The sequence below is a fragment of the Pleurodeles waltl genome, chromosome 11 (genome assembly GCF_031143425.1).
Source record: "Pleurodeles waltl isolate 20211129_DDA chromosome 11, aPleWal1.hap1.20221129, whole genome shotgun sequence".
Lineage (NCBI taxonomy): Eukaryota > Metazoa > Chordata > Amphibia > Caudata > Salamandridae > Pleurodeles > Pleurodeles waltl.
The window spans coordinates 870122101-870135285 of NC_090450.1; the positions used below are offsets into that span (position 1 = coordinate 870122101).

General features: G+C 43.2%; 1 protein-coding gene across 3 annotated transcripts in view; it reads left to right on the forward strand.

The window, feature by feature from the left end:
- TRPV4 (transient receptor potential cation channel subfamily V member 4) overlaps positions 1-13185 on the forward strand; it is a 467135-nt gene that overhangs the window by 181675 nt on the left and 272275 nt on the right. For all 3 annotated transcript variants that reach the window (XM_069214733.1, XM_069214732.1, XM_069214731.1), the window contains exon 3: positions 11981-12153. In XM_069214733.1, the coding sequence (XP_069070834.1) occupies positions 11981-12153 (173 nt within the window). The remainder of the gene's footprint in view (positions 1-11980; positions 12154-13185) is intronic.

Here is a 13185-nt window from a genome sequence, read left to right on the forward strand (position 1 = left end):
GGAGAGGGTACTACAAGCGATAATGGACACTAAAACCTCCCTGGAAGGTAGAATAGATGCGGTATCGCAAGACTTGAACCTTCTTCGAGTGGATCACCGCAAGCTATCGGAAAGAGTCAAAACAGTGGAGGAGGGACTGACCGAGCTATCTCCCACGACCCAGGATAACCAAAAACAGATTCAACGCACGGATGCGGAATTGAAGGCGCTATGGAAACGAGCGGAAGAAGCTGAGAGTAGAACGCGCCGGAATAACATTCGCTTTCTGGGATTTCCCGAAAATATGCAACAACAAAGCATGGAAATATCCCTAGAACAATGGCTAATCAACGAGGTGCTAGGCGGGCCCCATCTAAGTTTATTTACTGTGGAAAGGGTGTACAGAATACCGGGCAGGCCCCCGCTCCCTGGGCAACCACCCAGACCATTGATCGCCAGATTCTTAAACTTCCGGGACCGTGACGCAATTCTACAACAATTCTGCAACAAAGGCCCATTCAACTATGAGGAAGCAACCATCAATGCATACCCAGATTTCACCCAAGAGGTGCAAAGAAAACGCAACTCATACGTCAAGGTCAAACAACGCCTGCGTGAAACCAACATTAAATATGCATTACTCTTTCCCGCCAAGCTGAGAGTGATAGCAGATGATCGTACCCACATATTTAACTCCCCGGAAGACGCCTGGACGTGGTTACATGCCAAAGGCCTGGCGCGCATGACCGACGAAGCGGAGGAGGGAGAAGAATGGTTGCCCTCGACAACAAGGAAACGATCCAAAAGGCATACTAGGGTTCAGCCATCTGCCCAACAGGTAGCGGAAGAAAGAGCAAAAGTGAAAGAAACCCCCCTGCTGACACGAAATAACTTTGAAGTAATCAGGGAACTACCTGAGATCAACTCGGACACGACCAGCTCCGCTTCTACTATAATAGATGACTCAAAAGGGCCGAGGGTCATCCCCAGAGCGGCGGATGATCTCTGACCACTCCCAAAGGCACCATCTTTGTTCTGTTACTCTGGGAGATGTGCCCGGGCGTTTCGGAGGTCCTAGGCGTGCATTGATCCCCGGAGAAGCAGCATCCTATTCAACAAATGTGTATCTTTTGCATAATCTTATCCTTGCTTGGCGGGGCTGCGGGCTGGGGGGTGGCGGGGCACGGTGGGGGGACCAGGGGTGGAGACACACACTCCAGGGGCGCCCACCAGTATTAGCAGACAAAGTCCACGGTCCGATGTGAGCCCCACAAATGAGCCACATTAGACCGTCATGACAACACCACCATGGTTATCCAGCAGGATACAGGTTTTTTTATACATATACGAGTTAAGTAGTTCCATATCAATAGATAAGAGTGAGAGGGGATTAGTTGGGGGGGAGGGTAGTAGTAAATCAATAGAAACACACACCATAGATCCATCACAAATATGCAAACGCTGCTGGGATAGGCAAACATACTCAATGGCCCAATCGGAGGGGCAACCCAGTGGTAGACAAACTAGCAAGACTGAGGCACAGAAGTAGACCCACCCCACGCTTTCTCATGTCACCACAAAATAACCGCAACAGTAATCAATACGACATATTGACATGGAATGTGAGGGGTATGGGCACAAGAAATAAAAGAGCACGCATCCACGCACGCCTCAAGCGACTGGGAACACACATTGCTATCCTCCAAGAGACACACTTATTGGAACCAGACTTGCAGGAGCTCCGTGCGAAATGGGGCGGACAACTGGTAGGCACAACATACTCCGCGTTCGCACGGGGAGTATTGATATGTATTGCAGGTAGAGTCCCATTTCACCAAACAGCACATAGAGTAGACTCGGGAGGTAGATTTGTGGTGATGGAGGGCCAGCTAGACGGTAGACAACTTTCAATAATAGGTATAAATGCCCCAAATGGTGGCACAGCGGGATTTTTGGGCACCCTCACACCGGCATTACTAACAAACCCATCAGCTCCGGCAGTTTGGGGCGGGGATATCAATAGTATACTAGACACCACTATGGACAGATCCAGCGCCCAAGCGAGCGCTGTAGCAAGGAGAAACATCATAACCCCACTGCAACATTGGGCGGGTGACCTGAGGCTTTACGATATATGGCGTACAAGACACCCCCTCCAAAGGGATTATTCATTCTACTCAGCCCCTCACAGAACACATACTAGAATAGATATGATGTGGGGCACCCAGGACATAGTTGCCTTAGTAACTGGAACGGAATACCTAGCGAAAACACTTTCAGACCACTCACCGTTGAGAATATCATTAGGCTGGGGCAGGAGTCGACGGGAGATTCCAAACTGGAGATTACAAATAGATGCGCTTCAGGACACGGCTTTTGTGGATACGTTAAACACCACACTACGACAGTATTGGGAAACAAACGATCTAACTGCAAACTCACGCGCCGTGGAATGGGACGCACATAAAGCAGTGATCAGAGGACAGTGCATCAATACAAGCTGGGGAGTAAGGCGCACACTTCACTCGGAAATTAATAAAATTGAAAAAGATCTAAGATCGGCGGAAATAGCAACTGCACGGGGGGAAACCCCCTACACAACATTAAAAGCAATCCGCATAAAATATAACGAAGCAGACAGCAGACTCCTGTGTCACGACTACAACTATCACTTAATGCGCTTGCAAACGGAGGGCGACAGGTCGGGCAGAATGCTGGCTTGGTTACTCCGTGAGGATAGACAGCATTCTCCCATAGGAGCTATCTGGGTGGATGCCCACACCATGGCCACCACACAAGTAGAGATAAATGAAAAATTCAGGGACTACTACATGAAGTTATACACCAAGTGCACCTCGTGCACAGTCACACAATTTGAGTCTTTCTTATGGGGCTCCCCTCTACCGCAACTATCCCAAGTAGACAGGGACACACTAGAAGCCCCCATCACAGCGGGGGAAATAGACCTAGCTCTATCACAGATGCCCAGGAATAAATCGCCCGGAATAGACGGCCTCCCAATAGAGTATTACTCCACATTCTCGCCCCGCTTGAAACCCCAACTACTGAAGGTGTTAGAGGAAGCCTGGACCACTGAATTGCTGCCCCCTTCCCAGACGGAGGCCATGATAGTGGTACTTCCTAAACCGGGCCGTGACCCTACGGACGTCAAATCCTATAGACCACTCTCACTTCTGAATTTAGACTGTAAGATATTGGGTAAAATACTGGCCAATAGACTCGCTCCCATCATCCATACCCTAATCCATGAAGACCAGAACGGCTTCATCCCGAAGAGAAACACTTTTTTAAATATCCGAAGACTCTTGAGTGTAATAGGGGATACCCCCCCTGAAGCATATAACGAAATGGTGATGTCATTAGATATTGAAAAGGCGTTCGATACGTTGGAGTGGGATTTCCTTTTGACTACAATGAGACAGATGGGAATAGGTCCTAACTATGTGCCCTGGGTCCGTACACTATACTCCAACCCGCAAGCCAGAGTGAAAACGGGTACAGTGATTTCTGACAGCTTTTCCGTATCAAGAGGCACGAGACAGGGCTGCCCTCTCTCCCCGTTATTATTTGCGATCGCAATGGAGCCACTAGCAGCCAAAGTGCGCTCCATGGCAGATAAATGGGGAATAATCAGGAACAGAACATACCACGCAATCTCGCTATACACAGACGATGCTCTTATATATACCCGGAAGGGCACGGAGTCGTTATCCTCTATAATGGCACTCCTAGCGGAGTTCGTAGGATATCTGGCCTAGCAGTAAACTGGGACAAATCGTGCGTGTTCCTACTATCAAGATGGCCACTAGTAAGGCAGGAGGTGGCACCACGTGGGCGCCTGATATGGTGCTTTGAAACATTTAAATACCTGGGGGTCCACATATACCACAGCTCGGAAGACCTCAGAGATGGTAACCTGGGGAGAGCACTAGCCTCCATGAAAGGATCCTTACGCTTCTGGAATAAACTACCGCTCTCCCCACCGGGCAGGGTAGCGATCGCAAATATGCTGATTCTGCCTAGGTTATTATATTACTTTGCAGCACTACCAATCATCCTCCCACACAGCTTTTTTAGTAACCTAAACACAACGCTGCTACAGCTCATATGGGGGGGGTAGCAGAGCGCGGGTGGCACTATCTACATTGCAGCTACCGGTGGACATGGGCGGACTGGGGGCCCCCAACTTCGAGCTTTATTACGCAGCGGCGCAACTACAGTGGCTGCAGTTATGGCTCCACAGACCGTTGGCTGCTGAGTCTGTATGGATGCAGAATCAGATCAAAGGAGCTCACCTGTTAACATGGCTGGCAAATAAATACCCCAAAAATGAATCCACCAACCCACTACTGGCTGTGCACATACATGCTGGGCGAGGTATGTCCAGAAAGGGCACGGGGCGGTCCCATACACACCATATGTCCCACTGGAGTATCTCCTAGACCAACAGACACCAACGTTGCACCCATCTCGGGTGTGGTCAAATGCGGGAATACGGCTGGTGGGTGACTGTTTTGAAGATGGCAAACTAATGCCATTTGAGGCCATCCAAGCCCTTACGGATGTGAACCCTGGTCAATTCTTATCGTATCACACAATATGCCACGTAATAAAAAAAACTTGGGGAACAGGAGCCCTAGAACCAGAGACGTCCCCCACAATACACCACATACTACAGGATGACGCCCAAATAAAAGCAGTCTCTAGGCTATACAAAATCCTAAGCAAATCTTCAAAACCCTGCCTAGAAAGAGCCAGGGAGAGGTGGAACAATGTTCTTCCCGTCCCGATACCTCCAGAAGACTGGCAGAAAGTACTGAGTCACGCCCGGGGGATATCGAGGAACCCCAGATTCCGGTATACCCAGTTCAACTACATACACCAAACTTATCTGTCACCGGCCAGACTGAAACGCATGTTCCCCGACACAGCACCGACATGCCCAAGATGCACGGAATCAGCTGCCCACTTTTACCACATGGTCTGGGAATGCCCCCGGGTGCAAATAGAATGGAAAAGGGTGGTGGAGCTACTATCAGACTGGACGGGACTGGTGCTGGAAGCGGACCCCAGATCTTGCTTATTGGGAATGAGGACAAGGGCAAAAAAACATAGACATCTACACAAATTTGTAGACTTAGCCTACGTGATGTATAAAAGGCTGATAGCAATGCACTGGAAAGCACCTAACGCCCCAGACCAGAAATTCTGGCATACCCTCACATTGAAGTGGGCCCGCACAGAACACCAAGTGCTCATAAAACTGACACAAGAAGGTCAGACACACACGGGATGCGACACCTGGGAAACACTGGTATTCAAACTTGAAGCAAAAAACGACGACAAACCTCCATGATGGGGCCCCACACTCACAGGAACATAACCAGTTGTAATAGTAAAGGTAATGACTAAGACAAGCACACCGTATTGAAGAGCTCATCCCCACTCCCCTAAAAAGGGGTCAAACCTTATATGCACACCGACATAGGAGTAATAGTAAAAACACAGGACACACCAGGTGCTCCCACTGATAACGTGTGCAAAAAGGTACACCTCAGGTCCCCACTGGGGAGCGACCATAAACAGCAGATGTCCCATAGCAATCATAGGGGGAGCCTTTCCGATAACCAGCTCAAGCCTAACATCATGTGCAACGCAGCAGAAAACAATAATATTGTAAATGATACATGGTTAGTTAAGTGTGTAAATAGGGAGGTTTGGTTGTTTAAACGAAAATTTAATTCAGATAAATGTGATCCTGTAGTATTTCTGACTAATGCTTGTACTGTTATCTGTTATGTAAAACCAATAAAAAATGTATAACAAAAATAAATATTAATGTTTCTGCAGCCTTATTCCATTGTACATCAACTAGCATGAAACAATAAACAATATACAGATAGACACCCACTGTCTCACATGCCCTCTCGAACACACCACAAAGCAGTCAGAATAACTATATACGCATTCGCTATAAATCATGAAACACTCACTATCCAATTACAACAAGCCTCACAAAATTGTGTAACATAACAATATGAACAGCGCCACAGAAGAAATAATTTCAAAAATTGAACCCTGAATAAAAGTAGAACAAGCATGAAAAATCAAATCCTGTTATTTTTTAACATAAGTAACACATACACCACGATATGGATCCAATTGATTTGTCAAAAACCTACACACCTACCTCAGTATTTAGGCAATATATAGACATGCAATTACTATTCTTAAACTAGAAACATTAATTAAAAACACGAATATCAAATGCAGATATATCCAGCACTTAAAAAATACTGAAGCAAAACATTAATTCCAAAGCAGTTCATTGTAAAAAATATTCTAATACAAGAGAGAATGTGAAATAAAATAATAATTTACATCTGCGCAGAAAACAAAACTGTGTTCAGCAATATCACAGATAATGTCATCATTGCTGTAATCAATGATGTCATTTTATCCGTTTTTTTATCTGTCAGTTACAATAATTTGTCTTCAAACCTTAAATTCACTAACTGTGGCTTTTTACAGTGAATTCATTTTTTAACTGTAAGATATAGTATTTTATATGACTTCTAACCATAACAGTGTTTTTAGTGAATTTCTTTTTTTATGTAAGTTGTAATATTTCGTAAGAGATCCAATCATAACTTTGTTTTAATTGTGATTTTTCTTTCAGCTAGTATATATTATATTCAAAATTGTCTTGAAATATTTCATACCCTGTTAAAATTGTGTCAAGCTGTCATCAAAGAGGTAAAATGTCTATATATCTTGATTCCTAAGAAGATGTTTTTTTGATTTGCTTATGAATTTGCCACCATTTGACGAAAATTATTGAAATACGGCAAATATTCAGCATATTAAGCTAACTCTTCCAAATTTTACCTGCATGAAGATCTAGCAAGGAGGGGGCACTTTTTATTAAAAAGTTAAAACCAGTCTATGAATCCTAGGTTTCACTCACATCAGTCAGGAGAGGCAAAAAGAGATTTAAAAAAATCTTTAATTTGCTAATAACTTATGTGCAATTTCATTAATCTGTTTTAACCTTTGAAGACACTTACCATGTTTGGCTTACTCTTCATATTTTTTGTTTCATTGCTATTTAATGAGTCTGCATGACTTTTAGAAGATTGTTAGCCAGTTAAGTCCCGAGCAAGGCTCTCTGGTTTCAGCAAAATCAGGCAAGCCACAAAAAGATAAATGGGTTGCAAAGGGGGTTAAAAACGAATTAATCAATGTGCAATGGTGGCTGGCCACAGGGTCTAACCTGAGGCCAAACTCTGTTGTGAGCCTGCTGAAGGCAGCCAACCACTTTTGTGCCGCAGAGACTGGTTCCTTTTATATTTTATTATATCTATTTTGTATTACTATGTTTTTTTTTAAATGTTTTGGAATATTAATGTGTGTTTGCAAACCCTTAAGGACTCATAGGCCTTGGTTGGACTTCCCGCTTCCGTGCTGGATTTTCAAGCCTGGAACCAGAGACTAGTATGGGTCCATCACCTGAGGAGCAGAGTTTATGAATCTCAGAGTCTCACTCAGCAGTTTGAGAACCCTGGCCAAAGCTCCAGAAACCCCATTGCAAAATTTCCTTAGTTTAGATTTCATTTTAAACAGTTATACCACCCCACATGAGCCAATAATAATAATAATAATCAGTTAGAGCCTTTGGATCCATTGACCAAACTTTGGGACATCAGACAAAAAATAAATGACAATAAGATGGGGTAAGGTATTGGGAGGGGTGTTGTCCAGTTGGCAAACTTTTATTTTCTGATGCAGCGATCACTAACTTCTGACCCGTCTGACACATCTGGTAACTCTAAGCTCTCAAAACCTACTGAAAACCTACTGACATAGAAATTCAGCTGTTATAGTTGGAGTTCTTTTAAGTAACTATAGCTCGCGCTCTAAGGTAACTATAACTTGAGTCCTTGCCATGCACAGTTTTCTTATCAATATTTTTATTGCAAATGTTGCAGTGATAATATCTAAGATGACATACAAGATCTCATCAATGACATAATATGTGGAGTAATTAGCACTACCTGGCAAAGGCGTGAGTTATAGTTACCTTAGGGCAGAGGTCTTCAAACTGGGGGGCGGGCCCCCCTTGGGGGGCCTCAAGTGATCCCAGGGGGGGCGCCAAACTCTGGCCAAAAGAAATATTATGCAGATAACATGCCTTTGTTTTAAGCAGAAGCCTGTTATTGCAGTTTTAGAAAGGTAACAGTACTTAACTGCAATGTTTAAATAGGTTTAGACCTATTTAAACATTGCCATCTTTTTAAAATAATTGTGAAAAATTCTGAGAGGGGGGCCCAAGGATTTTTATTTTTCAACTGGGGGGGCGCTGCATTAAAAAGTTTGAGGACCACTGCCTTAGGGTGTGAGTTATAGTTACTTGAAAGAACTCAAACTGACGAATTTCTATGGTTTTGTACGAGTAAATTCAGAACCTAACTATAACGTCCCTGTAACATTTGTTTGTTTGAGTGAATATCTACGTTTTTTTAACGTAAGATCATTTTAATTACTATAAGTTATTTCAACCCAGCTAGGCCTTGCACCCAAGCCTTTATAACCATCGAACCGCATGCCACGCACGGCCTTTGGCCATGCACAGCACAGTTTGGCCACAGGGCCTGTCTGTCAGTGGATCTGTGAGTGAGTGTGTGAATGTCTGAGTGGGTCCGAAAGTGGGTGTGAGAGTCTGATTGGTGGGTGTGTGAGTGGGCACATGAGTCTTTGAGTACATGTATAAGTGAATAAATTATTGTATGAACAAGTCAGTAGGGATTTTTTCAATTTTTTTCACGTCCGCGAATATTTTGCAAATAGTTTGTGAAAATTTATTAATTTCTGTGAATACCATGCGTGGTGATGCAAAATTATTTTAAACCCATAATTTGCCTATAAAACACACCTATATCACAATCCTGGGGGCAGGGTGTCTTTACCCTGACCCCTTATGCCACTTTCAATGAGGATTTTCACCCCAGGGAACCACGCCTTGTGAAATAAAATGTCGACTGCAACTTTCTAGTCATGTTGTGGTCTGCTAATTACAACACTTCTTTTTGCATGTGCATTCATGAAAATTCGCAAACGTTTGTGATTTATTCATGAAATAATTGCAAAGTTGCAGCGGCCAGAGATATACAAATTTGTTTTCCCTTTAATTTCTCAAAAACTACTGAACGGATTTACACCAAATAAACAAAAGCACAGTCTGCGTACTGAAAGATAGCTTTCTGCCACATTTGGTGTAAATCCGTCTAGTGGTTCAGCTGTAGTCGTGTTCAAAGGTCCTGTGGGAATTAACATGGGAAACGCATGTTTTTTTTTTCACTCCCTCTTTTTCTCAGCCGCTTCTTGACGGATTATCCCGAAACTTTCTGTGTGCAGCAAAAATTACCAGAACACTTTTTTGGGAGGGAAATTTTGTGAAGATTCGTCAAATAGTGCCAAATATATAGGCAAGTCAAAAATGCTTTTACTTTGGAAACATGGTCCTAACTATAACTACCTCACTGGCTACGTAACTACTGACAACGGTTCCAGGTACAGGGCCGCAGCAACCTCCTAGGATACTTATCCATGCGTGGTGCACTATACACAGAAAGACTGACTTTCAAGTACGCTTTAGTGGCAAGCAGCCTGAAAGAACCAGTTTTTAAGCAATGGTCTGGCTCTTACTTAATGTTCCTAGGAGGTCATTGCGGCTCTGTCCCTGGAACCTCTTTCAGTAGTTATGGGGCCCGTGAGTTGGTAAAGACGTAAACTTTTAAATATATTACAGTCGCCTTTGTGAGAGCAGAGTCTGGGAGTGTTTAAAAGCCTGAATGAGAAATAATACAAGCCGGGTATGACATGGATTGAAATGTATTCTGGAAATGGCAGGCATTGAGCCGAGTGAAAGTACCAGCATGATCAGAACCGGGTATTAAGAAGGCTAGACTTTAGAAAGCAAAAGTTGCCATGAGATTATGCCCAGCATGTTACATCAGGGAAATAGGATGTTACCACAACTCCTAGAGGGCTTGGCAATAACTATAAATAGCACAGCACAATTGAAGGACTGATCTGACTTACTTTGAAATCCTCTTGCAAAAGACGTATTGTCGAAACGCGTTGTAGACAAAGATGTGATGCAGATGGTGACTGTTCTGAATAAATGGAAGAATTGTCAACTCCTGGAAGTGCAGCAGAATTTTTGCATTGACAAATCGAGTAGGAAAGGTTTTACATTGTAAACTCTGTGGCAAGTGGCAAATGGCACAGAACGGAAGATTACATTGTGACCTCTGTGACAAACATTATGAAGTATTGGACAAATACAATAGGAATGGGTTTTACATTGTCTGCTATGCAACTGCAACCCTATCGGCCCTTTGTCCTGCCAGGACGGAAAGATCCTTGTATTTGGAGAGCGTTAGGGTGCAAGTAAGACTGATAACATTATCTGACCACGTTAAATGTTTTATTAGATCTCACCCATAACATTTCTCAATATAATACTTTTCAGCCAATGAATATCTTTAAAACTTTATTTAATCGGTGTTGGAAATAAACATTCTGTTTCAAGTTTGGTTACATGAATCATTTGTTTTCGCATTTTGGAACATTCATGGAAAGCTGCATTAGTCACCTAATTAGCAAAGTGATTGCAGTTGTCGTTTTGCAACTGCGTCGAGGAAAAGTCCAAGCAAGAAATGCGTGCTTGCGTAGAAAATGTGTTCCCTCGATAAAGGTCAATGAGTTAGGTTTTAGTCTAGTCACGCATATCCTGTAAAACAAGTTTGGTTGGTTTGAATTTACTGCCTATTTAAACTACTCAAACATTGTACTTTATTAGACTGCTGGAATGCAGTATGGTTTCCATCCCTCAAATCAGACGGCAGATACCCGTCTAGTAAACACTTACAGGATTTTCATGTATTTGCCATTGTTGAAGGTTGCATTCCACTGAAGATTCTTAAATTGGTTCCCCGAGTTCAGTCTCAAAGGATTTGTTTTTGACAGTCGCCTGGAGAGGTAGGAGTTAAAACATAATGCCCTGGGTGCCCATTCACGAACATGTTCGCAAATATTCAGTGCACACATAGTAACATTTATTAGCGAGATGCCAATTCACAAAGCATAATTTAAAATTCTCAGAAAGCTAGCTTCCTTCAGTGTTGTGCTGGCCCTCTGATGAATATTCGTGGCCTGGAGAAGCACATGGCTTTTGCAAATTTATGGAATTACCCTCCACCATGCTGGTACAGGGGCAAAGGCTTTCTAGGCGCAGAAGGCATGCATTCCTCTGGGCCTTGTCCTAGGTTATTGATCATGTCCCTTAAATGGTCCATCCGAGGGATTTCCTTGGATGTATTGTTTATGCTGCTTTCACGTGGAAAAAATCTAGCTAGCTGCCTTCATACATGACAAAACCACAGCTTAATTTCACGAGCTAGGTGGCCGCTACCCCCAGTGTTCAATAGTGTGTGTCTGGATCACCATGAAATAGTGACAAGTGCTTTGGGCCACATATCAACGGACAACAGTGTTTCCATTTGTGAATGATGGATGTGCTGATACTACCCCAGTCAGTGCCATCAAAATGCCTCTATTTTATGCAAGTGCACACACCTCGTATGTGCACACGTCCTTGGAAACATTTGTCCAAGGATTGGTTGTGAATGTTTAGTTTGCACTGCATATGTCTTGTGAGTCATCAGAAGTTAAAGGGAAGATTTAACATTCGGTGATTTAAACTGCAGCTCCACTCTAGTGATTAGGTTTATTTGTTTTTAGAAAGTATGAAATAATTTGGGATACAGATATGGAATTAAACATTTTAAAACAAATTACATATCGCAAAATGTACCAAATTCTGTACGCTATTGAAGGCCTCTTTGGCTGATTCACGACTGTGTTTTCTAAGTGTGTCCTGGTCGGTTGATATAACAAAACCCTCATCATTTTACAGCAAACAGAACCAAAGTCCAAAATCCCAAGCGCCGGACCCGCCTCTGGTCATCAAGGTGTTCAACCGGCACATCCTCTTTGACGTTGTGTCGCGAGGGTCAACGGCTGACCTGGACGGATTGCTTACTTACCTGCTGACTCAGAAGAAGCGTCTGACCGATGAGGAATTTCGAGGTGAGTTGAGAGCCTAGCATGAGCAGAAGGAACACAGACTATATATATATGCAAAGGTCCAGAAGGAAATTCCAAAATAGTTATCATATTTATGGCAGCAGGGATGAGCTTTTACAAGGGCAACTTTCCTTTCACTGGGTGCAGTGCTTAATTTGAGCTGGTGGTTATTTTTGAGGGCCGGCACTTATTCTTCTGCCTCAAGTCTTTCCTGCGAGCAAAAGACACATATGGGAAAGACGGAGGAAGAAACAAACGAAAAATCGTCACAAAGGGAGAAAGCAGAAGGCCGCAAGAGTGTAAATGAATTAAAGAGGCCCTGCATGGCTTCAGGATTACCTGCCTCAGTATTAATTGCTCGTACACTTTAATTGCGGCAGCAACGAGTTTCGGAGGAGGGCTGTGGGCACGGGCACGTTTTTATTTACAAATTAAGCAGTGACAGGGTGTATTTGGGGAGGGGGGGTATAAGTGGTTTAGAAAGTAGCAAATTATGCTGTGTTCTAAAGAACATTGATGACCTGTTTCTGAAAGTAGTCTTGAATATGTAATAAATAGTATGACACATTTAAACATCAAATTGATGATTATTTAAATATCTGCATGCAGCCCTTGTAATTGTGTAGCACAATGCTGATCTGCCTGTGCATCACACAGCAATATATACACCATTTATGTCTAAAATGTGGTACCTTATTAGTCGTACTTTCCTCACCTTCATATTTTCGTTTCTCTCTAATGACTACGTTTAGAACCCAAGTATGTGGGATACGACCTTAATCATGCAAGAGGTCGTATCTTGCATAACTAAAACAACCATTGCAGTTTTGTGCTGACCTTGAATTCGCGTTATTGCTTTGACAGTTTCATGTTTCATCTGTAGAGATGGTGAAATGCTTAAATGTATAAACCCGTTGTACTACTTACAGTTTTTGTGTCTGTGTATTTTTGTTGATGTGGTAACAATCACGGTTTGCTATGTATTCTAGTTTTTATTTTCCATTCGAATCTTTTAACTGTTACAATTTAGTAGCG